The 20,486-nt window shown below is 42.7% G+C and overlaps 1 protein-coding gene across 5 annotated transcripts in view; it reads right to left on the bottom strand.

The window, feature by feature from the left end:
• Nucleotides 1-12,451: 12,451 nt before the first annotated feature.
• rab28 (RAB28, member RAS oncogene family) overlaps nt 12,452-20,486 on the bottom strand; it is a 175,321-nt gene continuing 167,286 nt past the window's right edge. The window contains exons 7-9 of one of the 5 annotated variants that reach the window (XR_005943608.1): nt 16,040-16,140; nt 15,278-15,554; nt 12,452-13,215 (exon numbers count right to left, since the gene is read on the bottom strand). Coding sequence is in view for 3 of the 5 variants with exons in the window: in XM_041192346.1 (XP_041048280.1) it covers nt 16,045-16,140 (96 nt within the window). In the remaining 2 variants the exon portion in view is untranslated. Of the gene's footprint in view, nt 15,555-16,039; nt 16,141-20,486 lie in introns of all 5 variants that reach the window. The other 4 variants (XR_005943610.1, XM_041192346.1, XM_041192369.1 and 1 more) reach the window with 4 other exon arrangements.

Consider the following 20,486-nt stretch of genomic DNA (forward strand, 5'->3'; position numbering starts at 1 on the left):
GATTTGGCCTTCCAACTCATCCTGGAAAGTTAGCCGAGGACGTGGAAACATCACGCAGAGCTGCTGGAAGACCTCAACAAGTTGCACGTGAGTCGGAGGTGTGCTTCCGCCTGCACACTGATGAAGTGGTGCCTACATCTAGGTGTATGGAGATCTTTGTGCGGAGGATGGCAGACGCCATGGAGGCCCTGATCCAGCAGAATGAGGAGATGCGCACAGACCTGCACTCCATCGCGGTAGCTGTGGGCGAGTTCCTGCAGTGGCAACGCGAGAGTGAAACAGGGACCCTCAACTTCCCCCCAGATGCTCCTTCCCCTCAAGGAGTCAGGCAGGGGCTCTCAGGCACCCAAGGGGAGGAGGAGCGGCAATTGGAAACCCCTGGATAATCCAGTCAGGAATCTCAGAGGCTGTCTTCTCCCCCTAAGTCCCCTTTGCATGTGACCCCCTCAACCTTGTCCTTTCTCACAGCAGAAGGAGCAGCTGGCCCACAGGAAAACAACCAAAGCAAGCCAGGGCCCTCAAGGCCTCAGCTCTCCAGAGGACTCATGCCAAAGGAATCAGAGATAACAGAGCCAACTATTACACAGGCTGTCTCCACTCCTGCTGCAGATGTCAGGGCAGCACCGAGAAGTTAAGGTGTTCAAAAGTTAAGAAATTCTGATCACAGTTGGTTGCAGGGGTGAACTCACTTTGTCAGTTTCTAACCTGAAAATATATTCACTTTCACTGAATCATGTGTAATGATGTCTTTCAGTTTCATTGTCAGGCTTTGTGAGTCCTCCCACTGCATTTCCACCCACCTACCCCCAAGCACCAGCTCAGCTGCACGCAGCCAGCCCACAACTGAATCTGGAGGGAGAAGTTTGTGAGGCAGAGCCTTGTGCAAGCATTCTACCAGGTACACCTCCATCACACTCATCTCAATGTCCTGAGCCTTTTCTGTTATCCATCTGAGCTGACCTGCATCTCCGCCCACCCACTGATCATACTCCCATGCAGCACCTGTTTTCATCCAACATGACTCATTTCATTTTCTGTTTAGCAAACATGATGGTGCTGCAGTTTTTCTTGCACTCTCCCATCGTTTACCATTCCTCAGTCACCCATTTCCTTTCCCCCATCATTGTCGACACCCACCACCCCCCCTACCATCGTCCACCTCCCCACCATGACCTACCAACTACAACCCTTTTCTTTTAGAGATGTCCTGGTAAATGTGTGCAATGCTTTCCTTCCTGAAACACTCACTGCCATCCACATTAACCTCCCCAACCTCTTCCTTCCCACCCCTAGGGTTCATGTCTGCCTCTGAGTCCCCACCAACTGCCCTCGCCATCCTTTCTACCAATACTTTTGCAGTCTAACCCTCCCACCCTACCACCTCACTCTGCCCATGGTCATTCTCACCATTCCCACTTACCATGCCCACCCTCAGTTCACTTCGCAAGAGGCAGTCATGGTCTCAACAGCCATTCCTTGCATGTCCACCTGGACATCCCTTGCTTCAGACTCCTTCCCCTCTTGGAACTCCTCCCCACCACCGCCCCCCCCCCCACCAGACTCGCCCTCCCATTTGCCCTTTTCCCTTCCCAACTCATTCCTCCTTTCTGTCTCCAGACCTCTTCCTTTCCCTGAACTCCTTCCCTTACAGTTTCCTTCCCCCTTACACCTACCTCCCAGGTTACCGCCTTCTCCCATACCACCACCTCCCCCACCATCCTGACACCTTCATTCCCCCACTCCCCACTGCACATACCCACCCAACACATTCATTCCCTCTACTCCCAATCTCTCAGCGCTCCCTCCCATGACACCTTTGTTTCCCCCTCCCAAACTCATGCTCCCCTTCTGACACCTTTGTTCCCCCCACCCACCCCACCCCACACCTTCATTCCCACCCTCACGCCCCCCCTCCCAACACCTTCCTTTCCCCCCTCACGCCCCCCCTCCCAACACCTTCCTTTTCCCCTCCCAACCTCACGCCCCCCACCTTCTTTGCCCCCCTCCCAACCTCACACCCCCCTTCTTTGCCCCCCTCCCAACCTCACACCCTCCCACCTTCTTTGCCCCCTCCCAACCTCACACCCCTCCACCTTCTTTGCCCCCCTCCCAACCTCACACCCCTCCACCTTCTTTGCCCCCCTCCCAACCTCACACCCTCCCACCTTCTTTGCCCCCTCCCAACCTCACACCCCTCCACCTTCTTTGCCCCCCTCCCAACCTCACACCCCTCCACCTTCTTTGCCCCCCTCCCAACCTCACACCCCCCCACCTTCTTTGCCCCCCTCCCAACCTCACACCCCCCTTCTTTGCCCCTCCTAACATCACACCCCCTCCTGACACACCTTCCTCACCACCCAACTTCACGCCCCCTCGCCCCCCCAACCTCACGCCACCCTCCCGCCACCTTCCCTGCCCCCTCCCAACCTCACCTTCCTTGCCCTCCTTAACCTCATGTCCCCTGACACTTTCCTTGCCCTTCTCCCAACAGGTTCCTTGCCTTCCTCTCAACCCCCTTCCAACACCTTCCTTGCTGTTCTAACCTCACGCTCCCCCCTCCTTACACTTCCATTGCCACCCCTCCTGCCACCTTTGATCCCCCCCTCAAGCACACCCTGACACCTTTGTTTCCCCCCCTCCCAACCTCACCCCATCCTGACTCACATTCCTATCCCTGTCGATCTTAGACCTTCCTCTCCCACCCCCCCTCCCCCCAACCGATATATTTTCCTCTCCCAAACGCAGCTGGACCTTCCTCTCCACCATGTCAACCATCATCTGTTATGAGCAGACCCTCAACAGCAACTTTCCATCTTCTGTGAGCTGCTTTGCAGAGCCATGTCCATGAGAATCCACCCAGCATACGATGGACTTTCCTCCATAGTCCCATTGTTGTTGGGCTCCAGCATCTTCTGCTCCTCAGATGTCCACGATGTAAGCAAAGGCCTGTTGGTAAGTCCCAACTTCTGCACGTCACACTTGTTAAGACATGTTCTGCACCGACGTGGATGTATGACCCAGTGTGATGCCATGATTCCAGTGCGGTGTGCTAATAAGGATTTGCAGATGTATTACAATGAGTTTCCAGATGGTCCAATAGCGGGAAAGGCGGCCCATCATTTTTTGGCAGAGCTGACGATTGCAAACTGGTTTCACAATGTCGTGAAATCGATTTTTGTTCTTCTCACCCTATTGTCTGCTCACGCCGCTGAAAAAGCCCAATGCCAGCGGGCGCAGAAAATTCTGCTTTGTCAACATGAATTGTTCAGTCTTACTAATCGCTATTTTGGTCACAGCCAAAATGTTAGGAGATCGTTACGTTCATGGATAAAATTAGCAAATCTAAGTTGAACCTGGAAAAAAAATACAAATCTATAGTGTAGATTTCAATTTTCTATCCAACTGCATAATGGCTTTACATTTCTTAATTATAAAATGTGTCCAAATGACAAGCCAGATTACCAATATTAGCAAGTGCCATCCAATTGCAAAATCAAATCTAACATTAGAGATTATGTACTGAGTTTTGCGTGCACAGGTTAGTTGAGTATGGTCAGTTTTCTGCCTATTGTGAACAGCCGAAGGGACATGCTGTTTGATATGATCTGCTAATTGTTGGGATGTTCAGCCTATGTACCTGGCATTGCACCAGCACTGAAATTCATATGCCACATTACTCACATGTGTAGAGGCAGAGTATCTTTTAGGCTTGATGGCAGCATCCCATTAGTGTTGCAACTGGGCACTTTTCAGGACCAAAAGTGGTGGCCTTAGACCCATTTTTGAGCAATGATTTAATTTGGGTAACTTATTCCACAGGGTATCTTTGATGTGCCCTATTTCGGTGTCAAGTTTGCACAGTGTGGGAATGGATCAGGCCCTATTTACAAGATTGGGAGGCCAATCCTGAAGTTCATGGAGCTGTAGGGATCCCAATGTGTATATTGACCAATGAAGGTTGGCTTGTGGTAGGCAGTAGTAGAGAACCCATTTGCTGATTTCTCAACCAGCAGGTTGAGAAAAGGGAGCTCATTAGACTGCTCGATTTCAAAGGTGAATTTGATTGTGGGATGGAGCTCATTAAGGTTTGTAAGAACATTCTTACTGAAGCTGCAGATTCAAACATAACAAACATGTTGGGCAGAATTTTTAGTTCGGCGGGCGCCGATTGGCGGGCCCAGGAGCGGCCAGGAATCAGACCCCTCACCACGATTTCACGCTGGGTGGCCCATTAACAACCAGCCAGCGTGAAAGGCACACTGAAAGGCTCAGCGCTGCTGGGGGGGGGGGGGGGGGGGGGGGGGGGGGGGGGGGGGGGGGGAGAGTGCAGGAGGAGGGTGAGCACTGAAGTTAGCGTCAGCGCAGGGGAGTGTTGCAGGAAAGCTCCCTGAAGGCAGAGAGCTGCCTCAAGGAGCTGAAGAATTTAAATGCCAAAAATAACGATTGTAAAAACTGGGAAAAAAATGCCCATGCATCAGAATCACTGGAACATATACCAGATGAAAATTCTGTGGAAACATTTTTACTTTTTAAAAATTAATATCGAAAACCTCATCCCACCCTTGGATGAGGTTTCCTCAAAAAGGCAAAGGCCGCCTGGCCGATTTGCTCATCTGCCAACCGTAACATTGGATGGGCAATGAAAAATCACAATTGATTAATATGTTAATGACCATAATAGGCCTCTTAATTGTTGGTGGACGTGCTGCTGACTCTCGCGCGCACCTGCCGACCGAAATATCACCTGAATGTACGATGACATTGGGACGCTCACCTGACGTCATCACATACTATTTTATGCTCGAGCGTGTTGGGCACAAGCCTGCACGCTGAGTGAAAAACTCTTGCCTATCCTCTCCGCATAGGAAATATGCAAAAGGTAGGTGGTTAGGGGGCACTCCATCAAAAACACATTTCTCCTGGAAACCGATGAAAATATTAGTGAGAGCCGGCCCTAGAGGGGAAACCCATGCCAACACTATCTATTTGGGCATACATTGTGTCATTAAAGCCAAATTCAACTGCTTGAGTGGCTAAGTTCATAAGCTCAATGAATACAGATTCAGAACATTGCAGCGTTTCTAGATTGCCATGATATAGTGATGTGGCATAAATGTCTATATCTATGAGCAGCATATTAGTGAATAGGCTCACAATGTCGAAGAATGCATAGACACAGCATTGCTGTCATAGCTGGTCGCATATAGCCTTTGCAAAAGTGAAACACCTTTCACTGTGTATGTGGAATATTCACTCAGAACTGGTTGTACTACCTTACCCAACCATATGGCCAATTCATATTGTGCAGAATCAGTCACAGAAAAGATAGGGCATAATAGGACATTATTTTTGCGTGTCTAGGTCAGCCCGTACATGTGTGGACAGTGAACCATGAGGATCCTATCATATATAGCACAAGGCAAGTAGAACAAACATTTTTGTAACTTGCTTTCGAGCAGAACTGTGTGGTCATGCTTGGCAACAGGTCCAATGGATACAAATTTGGATCCATCATTAAGGTTCAACATGTTTGTTAAAGATGACTATTACAGGCCGTTCACCCAGATTGCAAATATGTATGGCTGGGTTAGCCTTGAGGCCTTGCAATGCTGCCAGACATTTGCATTGCATTTGAAAATTGGCCAAGTTTTTGGATATCTGCAAGTATGCATATGCTAGATCAGCTAGGTGCGATTTCAAGGTCTCAACGTTGTCATTTGTGGTGGGATAGCTGAGAATACAGCAGCTCAAATTCTGCAAATACGTCTTCCTTTTTGATGTGGGACACAGGGACACCAAAATTGAAGCCACATGCGAGGGTAAATTCCTCACTTTCAGAAAGTACATGATCAGACAGATTCACTAAGTATTTGGCGAAGTGATTAATTGTGCTACCAAAACACTTCTCCTTGACTGAGTTTATGGTGTGGGCATGTTTCAAGGAGTATAGCTTATATTGTGATCATTTATTGAGGCAATATAGCACCACAAACTGATTCCAATTTCCGATTTAGTAGATTTGTAATTCTACAACCAATTTATTCAATCTCATCCTGCATGAACACTCGCTTGGCCTCAATTTGACATTATCAATATGCTTAGAAATTGTCTTGAAAGCAGGAAATTGTGACTTGAGTGAGATCAACCTATAACTTCACCAGCTAACCAAAAACATACTGAACTGTTTAAAAAGAGCATGTTTTTTTAAAAGGGTACAAGAGACTGACCAAAGATGTCTTATATTGTAAATTGGCCACTTTTCTGGAAAGTTTCTATATGGATTGCACTACAGACCTGCCCTGACATGTTGCATGGAATTTCACACCTGGGGGGCGTCAAGGTCTTCTTCAAATAGGGACTCTTGAAAGGAAGGCATTAAAAATGCAAAGTGCTGGACTTTTAATCAACGGTAATTTTGTCAAGACAATGGGGGCTGCTAACCAGACAGATACACCCAACAGACACCCAAAAGCCTTTGTGGAGGACAAAATAACCTCATCTGCTGGTTTCTGCAATCTTAAAATGTGTCAAAGGTTTCTGAGATGAGAGGTCAAAAATGTGATTACTTGTTTCACGACAATGGCTGCAAGACATATTAATCAAATTCCCTTCTTGGAATATACAGACAGGATGTTTAAGAACAGGTTTTGCCAAGCCAGAGACAGAGAGGAATGATTGAAGTCATCTGGAAAAACTGTTGAAGGAAACAGTAAGGAATCTCTCTCTCTCTGAAGCTAAGATTGTCTCTAGCAAAGTGCAGTTACCCAAATTTCAACTCTAGGATTTTAAAGTAAACCAGCTAACTTCAAATGGTCACAATGTTTAACAATCTATGCTTCAAGGACAAGCGAAGGACTTAATCGTATATCCTTTTAAATTTTATTTGGACTCTATCTTTTCCTAATTCTGAGATGTGTGTGTGTGTATGTATGTGTTGTTGCGTATTTTATTATTTTTCTTGGGTTTAGTAACTAATAAACATACTCTTTGCTGCAAGAAAACCTGATTTGATTGGCTCATTATTAAAAAGTAAATACATTTGGATTGAAAGGGCATTTCCAGGGAAAAGTAATTTTTAAAACCTTTGTTGCGACCAACTGAGGAGGCTGAATAAAGGGGAGCCAGTTTACTCCTCCTCACCCAGTCATAACAAAATAAAGACTGGCACAATCTTGAGTCTAATACATCCTCGGAGAAATTCAATGGACAACTTACCTGTTCTCAACTTACCTGTTAATTGAGCTATGCTGTTGATATCCTGAATTTGGTCTCTGTTGTACCTCTATCACAGCTATACGAACAGTTGCTAGGCACAGAACTGGAGTATTGCTAAAAAAAAATATGCTATCAAAGCTTTTCATCTTGCACTCATCAGGAGAAGCGCAAGAATACCAAATTTCCCCCTTACTTTTGTTTAGTCAATTTATTTGTGTAATTCTTAGCACACTTAGGATTGTTCAACAAGTGCTACCCAATCGCAAAATACCTTTTTTGAATAAACAAAAGCATGGGGGACAATAGCTCCCTGGTGCATTTGCCATGACAATGACTCAACCAATCAGAGCTGACTTGCCAACCAATCAGCATCCCTTTTCTCATGCAGTATAAATTGTTGCTCCCTTTGAAATTGGGCATTCTTGCATCTGTCCTCATACAAGACGAAAAGCTTCGATAGCATGTGTCTTTTTTCAGCTATCCAGCACCCTTTTTTTACTACTGTAATTAATCAGTCCTTTCTTATAAACACAAATGATACAAATGGCTTTAAAAAATATTCGTCATGGGACGTGCAGGTCGCTGCTAAGCCAGCATTTATTGTCATCCCTTATTGCTCTTGAATATGATGGTAAGCTGCCTTCTTGAACCGCTGCAGTCCATGTGTTGTAGGAACACCCACAGTGCTGTTAGAAAGGGGTTCATCAGATATAAAGGAGATCAATCTAATTCTTGGAAATCGAAATTCCAAAGTGCCAAGCAATGTCAAAGAAAGATCAGATCAGTAATATTGTTCAAGCAATAACTGTTGAGAATAATCTGGACATTAAATCAATTTTAGTGACATTAGTGCCATAATCTACAAGTTTAGGTCAAATCCTTTGAAAATAAAAATGATTGTTGGAATATTTTCCATTGCATATTCCATCAGCTTTTCATTAAATTTATACTTTATTATTTCTTTTTCATTAAGAATACATATATTTATGACAACATTGTAACCAATATGGTAGAAACTTTGCTCACAAATACTCCTGGCTAGATTAAGAAAAGCGAGGTTGGGGGGGGTGGTGGAGAGACACGAGGGGCCAGCTTAGGAACTAAAATTGTAACCTATAATGTTTTTAAGTTCTAGTTTGGATAGAAAGGGCAGATGTTCTGTTTGGGCTGTAAATTATTAGCACTGGTTCAACATCTGGTCTGCTAACCTGCTAATCTTACAGGTCAATTTAATTTACACAATTTAGCCTAAGTTTGGTCTGGCAACAAAAGCATGTTGGTGGATTGGGGCCGGAGTTATAGGTGGTGGTGGTGGTGGTGGTGGTGGTGGGTGGGTGGGGGGGGGGGGGGGGGGGGGGGGGGGGCGCGCGCGGCGGCGGAGGGAGGGGGGGCGGCGGGGGAGGAGGAGGTTGTAGAGGCCCACAATTATGCTCTTTTCCCTTTAAGGAATGATGATTAAATTTAGCAAATAGGAATACTGAAGGTAAGTCGCCACATTTGGGGGCTATACAAAGGCTGGCAATATTTTTCATGTATATTTTAGTCATTGCAAATAGTCTGGGGTAACAAAAATGGCTGACTAAAGCAAATAGCTAGAATAGTAAGTGTGAAGGCAGAAAGTAAAATCTGTGGTCAAAGGGACATTATAATCTTCTGTTTACCACCTAGCAACAGAGTTGATGTTAAGGAAGATGATTGTTTGCCGCTCTAGGGCATACTCTGCAGAAAGCTGGAAGGATGATGGTACAGTAATTTAATAGTGCAATAATACAGAAGTTGTGTTATTCAGCTAGACCATGAAAAAGTCATTAGGCTCATCTTTGGTTGTCCCATTCTTTTCTAGACTGATCTCCATGTACCTACCTTTCCTCTCCCTGCCCCCCAGCTAGGTGGGGCAAGGGAATGTGGTGGCATAGTGGTATTGTCACTGGACCAGTAACCTAGAGACCCAGGGTAATGCTCTGGGGACCTGGGTTCGAATCCTGCCGTGGCAGATGGTGGAATTTGAATTCAATATGATGACCACAAAACTATGATTGTTAAAAACCCATCTGGTTCATTAATGTCCTTTAGGGAAGGAAGTCTGCTGTCCTACATCTGGCCTACATGTGACTCCAGACTCATAGCAATGCGGTTGACTCTTAACTGCCCCTGGACAAGGGCATTTAGGGATGGGCAATAAATGCTGGCCATGGCCAGCAACACCCACATCCATGAATGAATAAAAAAAAAGAGACCTGTGTCCAATTTAGGAATCTTCTGCCCAAAAGTACTCTCTAAACCATCAAAAGCAATCAGACAAGCCCCAAAAGATTCCAGACCATGAATAATCCATCTTCCCTTCCTTCTGCTGTAATCATATTGCTTTTAAAAATATGGCCAATGCCTCCTTGAAGGAATTCAGAGCCAGTCCTCACTGATATCCGTGGAATCAGAGGACAATTAAACTCTGAGAAAAGTAAAAGTTTTGAACACCTGACCTCACTCCTTGCTGTCCCAGTTTAGATGAGTGACCCCTAGTTACATTTCACCCCATTATTTTGCACAACCTATCTGCATGTTTTGATGCCCTTAATCTTAACTGTCTGAAAAGACCTCATTAAGCCTACAATTCTCCAGAGTTCCAAACTATAGGCGTGAAGCATATCTTTCAAACCTGAAAGCACGTAGGCCAAGACTTTGCAAGTTAGAGAGTGCAAATTCTGCCACGCAGCAAAATCAAATACGATATATTGGGTCAATTACAGCTCAGCAGCAGAAGAAATTGACAATAAAAGTTTCTGGATTCCTGCAAACACCCAACCGTTTTACTGATATTCTTCAGGAAAGGAAACTTACCACCCCTATGCTGGCATGTTTGGCCTACAGATGACCCTTGCTCATATTCCTCTTCTCCTTTTTCTAAAGGTAGGCTGAAGAAGATATCCCCCATTGAGAAATTCATTGTTCAAATATCATGAACACATATATAAAAAAAAAACAAATCCTTCAGGTCAGTTAAGTAAAAACTGTAAAGAAACAAATAGGAAAAATACAAGGAAATAGATTCAAAATTAGCCACAACAGATTGCCTCAAATTTTAAACAAAGACTCCTTAAACCCCCTTCTGGAACAAGACATCGTAGCAAATCTAGATGCTCATTTTGTGTGGATGGGTAGGTTGAAGTCTGAAACTGGATGATGTGCTGAATGGATAGAAACTTTGTTATTAATCTCCACCTTGTTTCTTTGATCTGAATGGCAGAAATTCATGGCAATCTCTACTTTACACTCATTAATCAGGCCAACAGACTGGAAAATCTACACTAAAATCTCATTTTCTTAGTATCTCTTCCATAAATAAGCTTTCATATTCATTGACAAGTTGCAGGGGCATGCACCTAAAATGCTACATGTTAAAAAGAGAGAAGATCTGCAAGATATATTGCTCCAAACTGTTATGCAGTGATCTTGTTTGAGAATGTGCATCAATGGGGTGAATTTCTGCAGGGGCTCTCCTATTCATTCGCTGCAACTTTGCTGGAAGGGTCATGCAAACCTAGGAATAACAGTGTAAACACATTGTGGGTGGAATTTAGTGGGCTCAGAGGCAGGCCCTTCCACCAGCTCGAGAGCCAGTGACAACCTTACTGCAGCCATTCTGAGCCTCCTCACTCCGATTTAATGTCAATCAGAAACTAATCTGGTTGGCAACAGGATCCTTGGCATCTTCAGAGTACTGCAGTAGGCCCAGACTGAAGGTCATCATTGGAGCCCTGAAGGAAAGGTAGATGAGGCGGGAGGTCATTGCCTGGGGGAGGGGAAGGGTGGGTGGGGTGGGGGGAGGGGAGGTGGAGGCGGGGTGGTTAGTTTAAATGGCAGGTGACGGTCTTCACCCTTGCCATTGAAAGGCAGCAAGTCTCTCTGTTGGAGATCCCCTCCATCAGGCCGCATGGTTGACTACCAGTCACGGAGCAATGAGGTCCTTAAGTGGCCTCTTAATGGCCTCAATTGACTTCTGGGCAGGAAGGCCATCTTTGACCCTTCCTGCCCCAGATTTAATTGGTGAGAATCAGGACGGCAATAGGCCTCTCCCTAGCCCACCTCTTGGGTGCATTAAAATCTGCCCTATCCCTTTTCCTTAGCTTTTCTGCTAAAGTTAACACAGACAGAAAGATGGAAAACCATCTTTCTTAGAAAATCACCTCCCAAATGAGGCTCAGCAGTGATGTCCACCATGGTCATACAGCTTTGTGAACACTTAGTGCTCAGGTTCACAAAAGGAACATGGCCATTTGACAGGTGATGCAGTTCAGTGATGAATTTGCAAGTATAATCTATCACCACTTAGTCCATATATAGGGCAGAATTTTGCCCTTGATGGGTGGGTGGGCCCCAGCGGCTCGGCGGTGGGCGGGCAGCCATTTTGAGTGGGCGGGCCAATTAAGGCCCGCCCAGCGGGCTGCCCGAAGGGAAGCACAATGCGTTTCCTGTGCAGGAGGGGAGGGATTCCCCAAATGTCAGAGTGTGCTCTTTTATGCATGCACATGAAAGAGCACACTGCTCCCTGAGATTAAGTGCTGTCTCAGCGAGATCGCTGAAAGTTTTATAAACTGCAAAAATAAAAAATGAAAAAATTATTAACATGTCCCCCTCAAGTGACAATGTCACACAAGATGGGACATGTTAATAAATATCACATAAACTTTATTAAAGTTTTTAAAAACAGACATGAAACCTCATCCTGTCGGTGGATGAGGTTTCTTGTTTTTTCAGAAGCCCACTGGGGCTCCTGGCCTGCCCACCAACCTTAAGGTTGGACGGGCAGGGTTTTTAATTGGCTTAATTATCCTGTCAATGGCCTGCCTTCCTGAGTATTTAAATGGGGCAGGGTGATGTCAGGGGTTCCCCCTGATGTCATCCCATGTCACTTTCACATCGGCGAGCAGGCCCCGCCCCCAGTTCGCTGACAGAAAATTTCTTTGACAAACTTTGACAAACCTAGAGCAAAAAGTAGTTTTATGGGAAGAAACATAAAAGTATAATTTTCTCTCTACACTTGTTAAAGGGACTGCTTATTAAATTGCTAAATTGGCCGATATCAATTAAAATAAAATTCTTAAAATATACTTTACTTGTACATAAATATTTAGAAATACTAATGTGAAAAAAGTGCAATTAAAATAACTTCAGTTAACATCAGGCTAATTACTATAATTTGTGTTCATGTGTATTCAATGAATCAAACAAGACCAACTTCTGTAAATCTTGCTGATTCCATTTTTATAAGCAGATACACATTCTAAAAGAGCAGTAAAACATTTTGTTCCAATATATTCATATACAAATAAAACCTGAATAAAATTTACAACATTCAAGAACGATTATATCCCAGTTACAACATCAGCCCAGCAATTTAAGCAGCTCATATTCTACATCCTTTATACTGTGCATTGAGCAAAGAGGTCAGCTTGGAAAATCTGTAATAAAATTGCAATGTAACTAATTATCTTTATGCAATATATGACAAAAATCATTTTAAAATATTAAAAATGTTTTTAAACAATTGAGCCTTCATTCATATTGCAAATATTGTGCATCTAGTTAACTGCCATTGGTACAATGAGTTATTTATGTGACAATAAGAATTATGAAGCTTGCAGAGGATTATAGACAATTTATTTTATAATTTAATTAATGTGCCTTAGTGAGCTGAACTCATCTAGTATCTTGGTTGGAATATTTGTGAGGAAACTTATATCAAAGTTAATAGAAATGTCATGTGCATTCTCATTGCTGTTACAAAACTAATTTTAAACATGGAGTTGACCCGGCATGGCTTCCATCTGTATGGAGTGCTGGAGCTTTGCTGAACCACAACTGAAAATGGTTCAAACTGCTACCAATCATGGACATATACTTGACTACTTTCACAGAATGCAAGGATACAAATTTGTACAGATTGTGAATGTCAAAAGATAAAAGCAAAGTGCTGGAAAAACTCAGCAGGTCTTGCAGTATCTGTGGAGAGAGAAAAATAATTAATGCTTCAAGTCCAATATGACTCTTCTTCAGATGAAGTTCAAACAAGATCAATATAAACTCGCAGTTACAGATCAGTTCCATTATCAGTAAAAGGGATAGTGGGAAAGGAAACAAAAATACAGGCAGTCCTGACTTAGGAAATTAAAGACGTCTGCTCTAATATCTATAATAACGTAAAATAGGGGAAATTATTCTAAGAGGTTGTATTTTAAGACTTCCCTGGGAAATTCCATTCTAAATGGTCTAAGCTCTTTCAGAAGAACGCAGAGTCAACTGAGAGTTAGCCTTCTGAACACCACAAACCTTTAGCAGACTATGGTAATTAATGCAGAAGACTGAAAACATATTTTCTTTGGCCTTATTGGGCCTCAGGGCAAATTGTGGACTGTTCCATTTCACAAAGGCAGGGTAGATGGGCTGATGTAAGTCCCACCACACCCCCGCCAAAGGAAAGTAAATGGTCCGCCCCAGGATTCAGGGTGGGATTGCAGCCTGGGGTAGAGTGAGTGGAAGTTCTGATCTGCCAGCAGATGGGGTCTCCAGGAATTTCAAGGCTATAGTATTAGGCTAGGAAAGAAAAGAGTGTTGGGCAGAGACCAGGATCTGTTCGTAGATCCTGTTTCTAATGTATATTAATGAACCTGAATGGCTAAACCAAAAAAAAAAATTGATTACAATATTAACAAGCTGCAGTGAGGATTTGCTGAAAGATAGGAGAAATGAAATTTAATACTGACAAAGTAGTGCACAATAAAGGTGTTTTTTCAGTATACCCCCATATGCACATTTGCATGGGGTTCCTTTCTACGCTGCTGAAATTTAAATGTTTAGAACATTCAGATGGCAACTTCCACACACTGTAAACATTTAATACGAAGACAATTTAGAAATGCCCTTGGGATCGAAATTCTACTCCATGTAGTTTCAAATCCAAGCAGGCAAGACTGCTTCCTTCATGCGCTCTCATACTTTTTCTCTTTGGAGTGGAGTTAGACCAGATTTACAGTGAAACTTTAGCATTGCAGCTCAGCTAAAGCTGCCATATAAATGCATTCTTAGAAAAAGATCTTGCAATGATAGTGCTCATCACTTTCAAAAATTAGATAACACACAATTAAAAAATGCTGCTATAATGCTAAGACATATTGGCAAAATAGTGGAGATAGGTCTACAGGAATTATCCTAGGGCTTTGTAATGTATGGTTTCAGATCACATTTATAATGTTGCAGTTAAGTCTGGTCATGCCACAAAATGTGTATGTATAAAATATACATATATATATAGACAGACAGATATACATACACACACACAAACACATTCATAAACATTCAGGCGAGGACGCAAAGGTCAGCAACATGCCTGATTCCCAAGAGTAAAAGGGAAAGGGCTATAAAGAAAAGCTTAATAATCAAAAACTCTGGAAAGAAAATGGTTAAGGAGAACCTCACCAGGGTACATAAAATATTAAATGGTACAGATAAAACATGTCCAGAATATGACTCAGGATATGAGAATATTAAATTCAAATTGCTAAAAACAAGTTTAATCAAATAAAAGTTTTATCCAAAGATAAATGTTTGGAATAATCAGCCAGGCAGGTAGTAAAGACAAAAACATTCAGGGCAGTCAGCACTTATTTGGATGCATAGGAGAGTAAAGGTACAAGAGGGCTGCGCTTCAATGGCCAAGTTAATTTTCATGGGCTTGACTCTTTATTTTCCCAAGTAGTTTTAGAAGGATTCAGGTCTTCATAGCAATCTGCTGCACTGCCCACATTTCTTGTTTAAAAATTTACAATAAAAAGTTGCTCGTTTTTCCAGATCTATAAAACTTTACCTTTTGTTATTTTAAGTGAACTTGCAGTTAAAATAGATTTCTGTAAATGCTGAATTACATTTAAATGCACTGCTGTATAAATTAGATTTTTGATAGTTATGAAGTACATATCTGATGCAGTTACACCATCATTTTAAACAAAATTGTGAATATCCTTTCATAGCTCAATTCTGAAAATCATACTCAAATGTGTGGTCCAACCTCTTGGATCTCTGCAGTCGACAGTGGCTGCCTTGTTTCTCAGCATACGGTAATGCAGTCAGTCCGTGAAGTCTTTCACTGTGTTGCCGAGATGGTTGCTGTCAAAACGAAGTTCCTGAGAAAGAATGGGCCTGTGTGAACGAAGCAGGATTGCCAAATGTACTAATATGGGGATGTGACGGGATCACTGAACTGCACACATTGAACTTCTAGGAGGGTTCACAGTTCTCACCACAGGCTCCTGGCTGTAATTCACAATATCTGCCTTCACTACATGCTGTCACAAAAAAAGAAATAGAGATGTCATGGATCGTTCCACAAATTCAGTGTAAAATATAAGTCAAAATAGATTTATTAGCAAGGGGATAAGTATGCTAATAAAAGACCAGTAAAATTTTCAATTACAGATAAAGTAGATAATGTATTATTGTATTGCTGAGCACAGTGAGGCAATAAAGTACAATTAGCTTACTACTCCATAAAAATATATGTACAAGGTTTAATAAACTGTCTCTTAATATGCATGAGTTAAGTTTCAATAAACAAAGGAGTGCAGGGAATCTATTACAATATCACAACCATATTAGGGTTTTATTTCTTTCTTTAAAGGAACAATACGAATGCAAGAGTTACTATACAGAATGAGGGAAATGTACATAAAATCAATATTTAAACTCTGTATAAATGTGCTATATTTCTGTCATTCATTTTATGCAACTTTTTTCAAAAAATACTTATGGGTTCAAGTTTCTGCTGCAGTACCTGAATTACTGTATGGTACACACTTTACTCCGGCATTGTGCAGAGCCCTGTGATAGATCCGCATCATGTGGGTAATTTACCAACTCGGCCCTGACAATACGCTGCCAACAAAAAGATGCCAGGGAAGCAAAAGAGCAAAGGAGTAGAGAGAAAAAAATGAAAGGAAGAATGAAGACAAAATTGAAATGTTTCACAATTTTTAAATGAGCAATGACTAAAGTGAACTTAAAATCTGGCAAAATAAAAGTCTGAAGCACAGATTTCTCATTCGACTTTCTTTTAACACTCATTTACTTTAAGTAAGTTACCAATGTTGAAATAATGTCTATCAGTAAATTCAGGCAATGAAGGAAATGTACAGGGCAGGACAGGAGATGAATTAACCCAGGGAATACAGTTTTTCTTTGTGGAATAAAGAACCAATTTAACCTGAGATCTGCAAAAATAAAGTTGAATTGCAATACTTAATATATAAACTATTAATAAAGCACATAGTTAAGTATCTGTTTAAAAATGTAAAGAATGTTTTAAATACTGTCATATCTGGATGCAGAGAAACTATTAATTATGCACATAAAATGTTTGAAGTCATGGTATAGAGAATAAATGCAATTAACATAACTGTATTCTACAGGAACAAGGAAAAGCAACATATCACAGGTTTGCGTCTGTGGAGTTAAATCCTCTAAAAAGTGATGTTGGGTTGGGATGCCCCGACCATCCTGCCCTCTTCCGGATTTCACTGGGGCGGAATTGAAGATAAGCAGGGAAACCTCAGATAGCTTTCTGTTAAGTAATTAAAATGTTTAAGTAGCTGATTGAGTACTATTTTAACCCTCAATTCTGGATTTCCCAGCATGGCCAGGTGAGTGGCTGCTGTTCAAAGCACTTCTTCTCTCATAGAATGCTATTCACTGCTCATCAGGTGATTGCAAGCTTCTTTGAAGGCACTTCACCTATCTAGCACTACACTCACCTTCAGCTGCACTTCCTTAGTGCCAGCCTCCACCACGGTTTGGGAACAATTTATGTAGCACCTATGCACCTTGCACCTATGACAAGGAATGAGAGCAGAAACACCACCAACACCAAAAGCATGAGCAGGAACAACACCCAGTAGCACCCTTCTCCTCAACTACATGCCCCTCCACAGGACAGAAAGGATGGACATTGAGACTGAGCTGGAAGGAGCTGAGCTCTCAACACAGGGTCTCCATGCAGACATATCTGAACACCAGTGCCTCAGGTGGCTCAGGTTCTCACAGCAGGTCACTTCTGATATCTGAAAGCTCCTGAACAAGATTTCCTTCCCACTGGGGCAGGTGACCATGCACTGTCAATGGTCAGTAAGGTGCCTGCATCTCACCACCCCCTCATCAAGTCACATTCTCTCTTCTGCAAGGAGAGAAAGCAGAGCTTTGTGAGTGCTTGTAATGGCTTACTGGAAAGGACAGAAGGACAATATTTGTGGAGAGTCCACTGTGAAACATGAGTACATGATGGCAATAGGATGAGGATGGGTGTGAACATTGGCCATTCAGATGGGCATGTGAGGAAAAATATAAGGTTTGGCATCTGGAAATGTTATGCAGCTCACCTTTCCTGCCCCCACCCCCACTAAAAGAGGTATTAGATTCTCTTGGTGCACAGTCTCCAGCTGCTGACTTCCTCAGTCTCTTCCACCCAAGCTTACTTGTTGGGTGAGGTTGTCCTCTTCCTCCCTCCTTTGGACAAGATCACCTCACCGCAACACCTCAGGTCCCACAGCAGGACCTCCAGAGTGAGACACCCAGGGAACAGCCTTCCCAGGTCTCCTCTCTATTCCTGTGATGCATCAGCCTCAAAAATCCAAGTGCTGGAGAACCATTGTAATTCATGTCATTGTCCCTTTAATTCAAACTATTTCCTTTGACAAAATCCCACCCACCCACCTTGAATAGTAAGGGAGCCTGGAGACAGGATGCTAACGCCGTGGGTCAGCAAAAAGGCCTCAGCAGAGCTCACTACTTCACCATTTGGGTTCCCAACCTGCAAATGGTCCTGCTGTTCTGGCAGGGGCCAGGTCTGAAAAATTCCACCTACTGACTATTTCCAGCATTTTTTATTTCAAATTCCCACACCTGCAGCATTTTGCTTTTGAAATAGATGTCTTATTTGAAATCTTACACTGGCATTTTCAGTCAGGGTTCCTGGGCTACTGATTTTCTTTTAATTAAAATAAAATCAGTTACGCAGGACATATTAAACAGAGACCTGTCCAAAGACATGATTTCTTTTTAAACTAATCATGTTTTTGTGCAATAGGATGATCCCGCTACTTGTTACAGTCAATATATTACTAGAAATACCTTGATGCTTTTTTGACTGATATTTTGTTTGTTTTTGATGATCGCTTTGGGGATGTGTTTGTGTAGCTTGGCGAAGGCATTTTAAGCTTTAGTGTTATGAGAACCCAGTTGAGGTCTGTCCAACCTTGGTCCTGCTCTAGATCAAGCTGGATGAACTCCATTAGTGAAGCCATGTTCCCAAACTGTTCTAACCTCACAGCCAGAACATGATGCCAACCATCTCTCACCAGAACTTCCAGCAGCCCACATCTGTGCACCTTGCTACTACTGCTATATTTATCCCATTCTTAAAACACAACAAAAAGAGTATTATCGGGCAGGGTGTTAAAACAAGCAACTGATCTGATCCTATTTATTTCACCAAGGGAAGATTACATTAAGTTTATCCCCATGTGATTGCCTAGGACAGAGAGCGAGAGAATGAATGAGAGAGTGCCCGTTGAGCTGGAATTACTTTCTTTTTCTTTTCTAATGCCAACAAATCCTTCTGCCCAGACCATGTTTGGGTTGGAGCAAAAAGAAAGTGTCAATTTAGGCAAACAAATTTCCACTGACTGCAGCTCTGAACCAAAGAAATGTTTGGACAATACTACAGTGGGGTGTGGAGTCAAATTTGAACTTTACAAAAAATAAATTCCAATCAGCACAACAGTGACCTTTGGCCCCTTCAAGAGAGCAAGTCCACGAGCGAGTCTAAATAATAGTTACATCCACTAGAAGGTAACTGAAATAACCAGAGCTTGTTCTGAAATTATAACTCTAAGTTTTGGTTACGCTGGAGGGGTAGGTGCATGGGCTAGAATCTATTAAGACTGTAGTAGCAGAGCACTTTGAAAATCATAATAGGATTATGCAGAGTCAAAATGGTTTAATGCATAGGAAATAGTGTTTGGCAAATCTATTCAGGATTTTTTGAGGTTATCATTGAGAGGGTATGTAAGGGTTAACTGCGAATGTAGTGTACTTGTATTTTCAAAAAACATTCAATGAGGTGCCACACAAAAGGAGATTACACCCAATTTGGGCTTTTTTTTTGCGAATTTGAGGGTAATATATTAGCACAAACTGAAGACTGGTTAATGGACAGAATGGAAAGTAAGAATAAACAGGCCATTTTCAGGTTGGCAGGGTATAACTAACAGGGTCCTCAGCTATTTACAATCTCTAACAATGAGATAGATGAGGAGACTGGGCATAATGGATCCAAACTGCAGACAATACAATGCTAGGTGGGAAAGTAAGGTGAAGATGATGCAAATGGAAAAAATTGGTTAAGCAAGTGAGCAAAAATACGATCAATGGAATATAATCCCTGGTGGAGTGGGGAGGCTGCAGAATGCAGGGAAAGGTGGCATAGTGGTAATGTCACTGGACTAGTAATCCAGAAGTCCAGGCTAATGCTCTGAGGACATGGGTTTAAATCCCACCACAGCAGCTGGTGGAATTTAATAAAATCGGGAATATAAAGCTAGTCTCAGTCATGGTGACTATAATAACTATCATTCATTGTTGTAATCCTTAATCAATTGTTCACTAATGTCCTTTAGAGAAGGAAATCTGTCATCCTTACTTGGTCTGGCTTACTTGTGATTCCAAACCCACAGTAATGTGGTTGACTCTTAACTCCCTACTGAAATGGCCTAGCAAGCCTGTCAGTTCAAAGGCAACTAGGGATGGACAACAAATGCTGGCCTAGTTGTCCCTTTAATTTGAAATGCTTCCTTTAACAAAATGGACGCATAATCTCACTCGCTCTGAATGGTCAGGGAACCCGGAGGCAGGATGTTAATGCTGTGGTTCAGCGACAGAGCCTCAGTAAAGCGCATTCCTTCACCATTTGGATTCCCAATCTGCAAATGGTTCCATTCTTTTGTCAGGAACTAGGTTGAAAAAATTCCACCTACTGAATATTTCCAGGGTTTTTTTATTTTTATTTCAGATTTCCAGCATCCCACTTCTGGTAACACAGAATACAGTCCATGAAAGAAGGAATATCTGTGAATTTATCCACTCAAACAAAAAATAGAAAAGCAGATGTTTTTTCAGTGTTGGGATGGTGGGAAATGTTGGTATTCAGAAGGACCTGGGATCCTTGTACA

The sequence above is a fragment of the Carcharodon carcharias genome, chromosome 1 (assembly GCF_017639515.1).
Source record: "Carcharodon carcharias isolate sCarCar2 chromosome 1, sCarCar2.pri, whole genome shotgun sequence".
NCBI lineage: Eukaryota > Metazoa > Chordata > Chondrichthyes > Lamniformes > Lamnidae > Carcharodon > Carcharodon carcharias.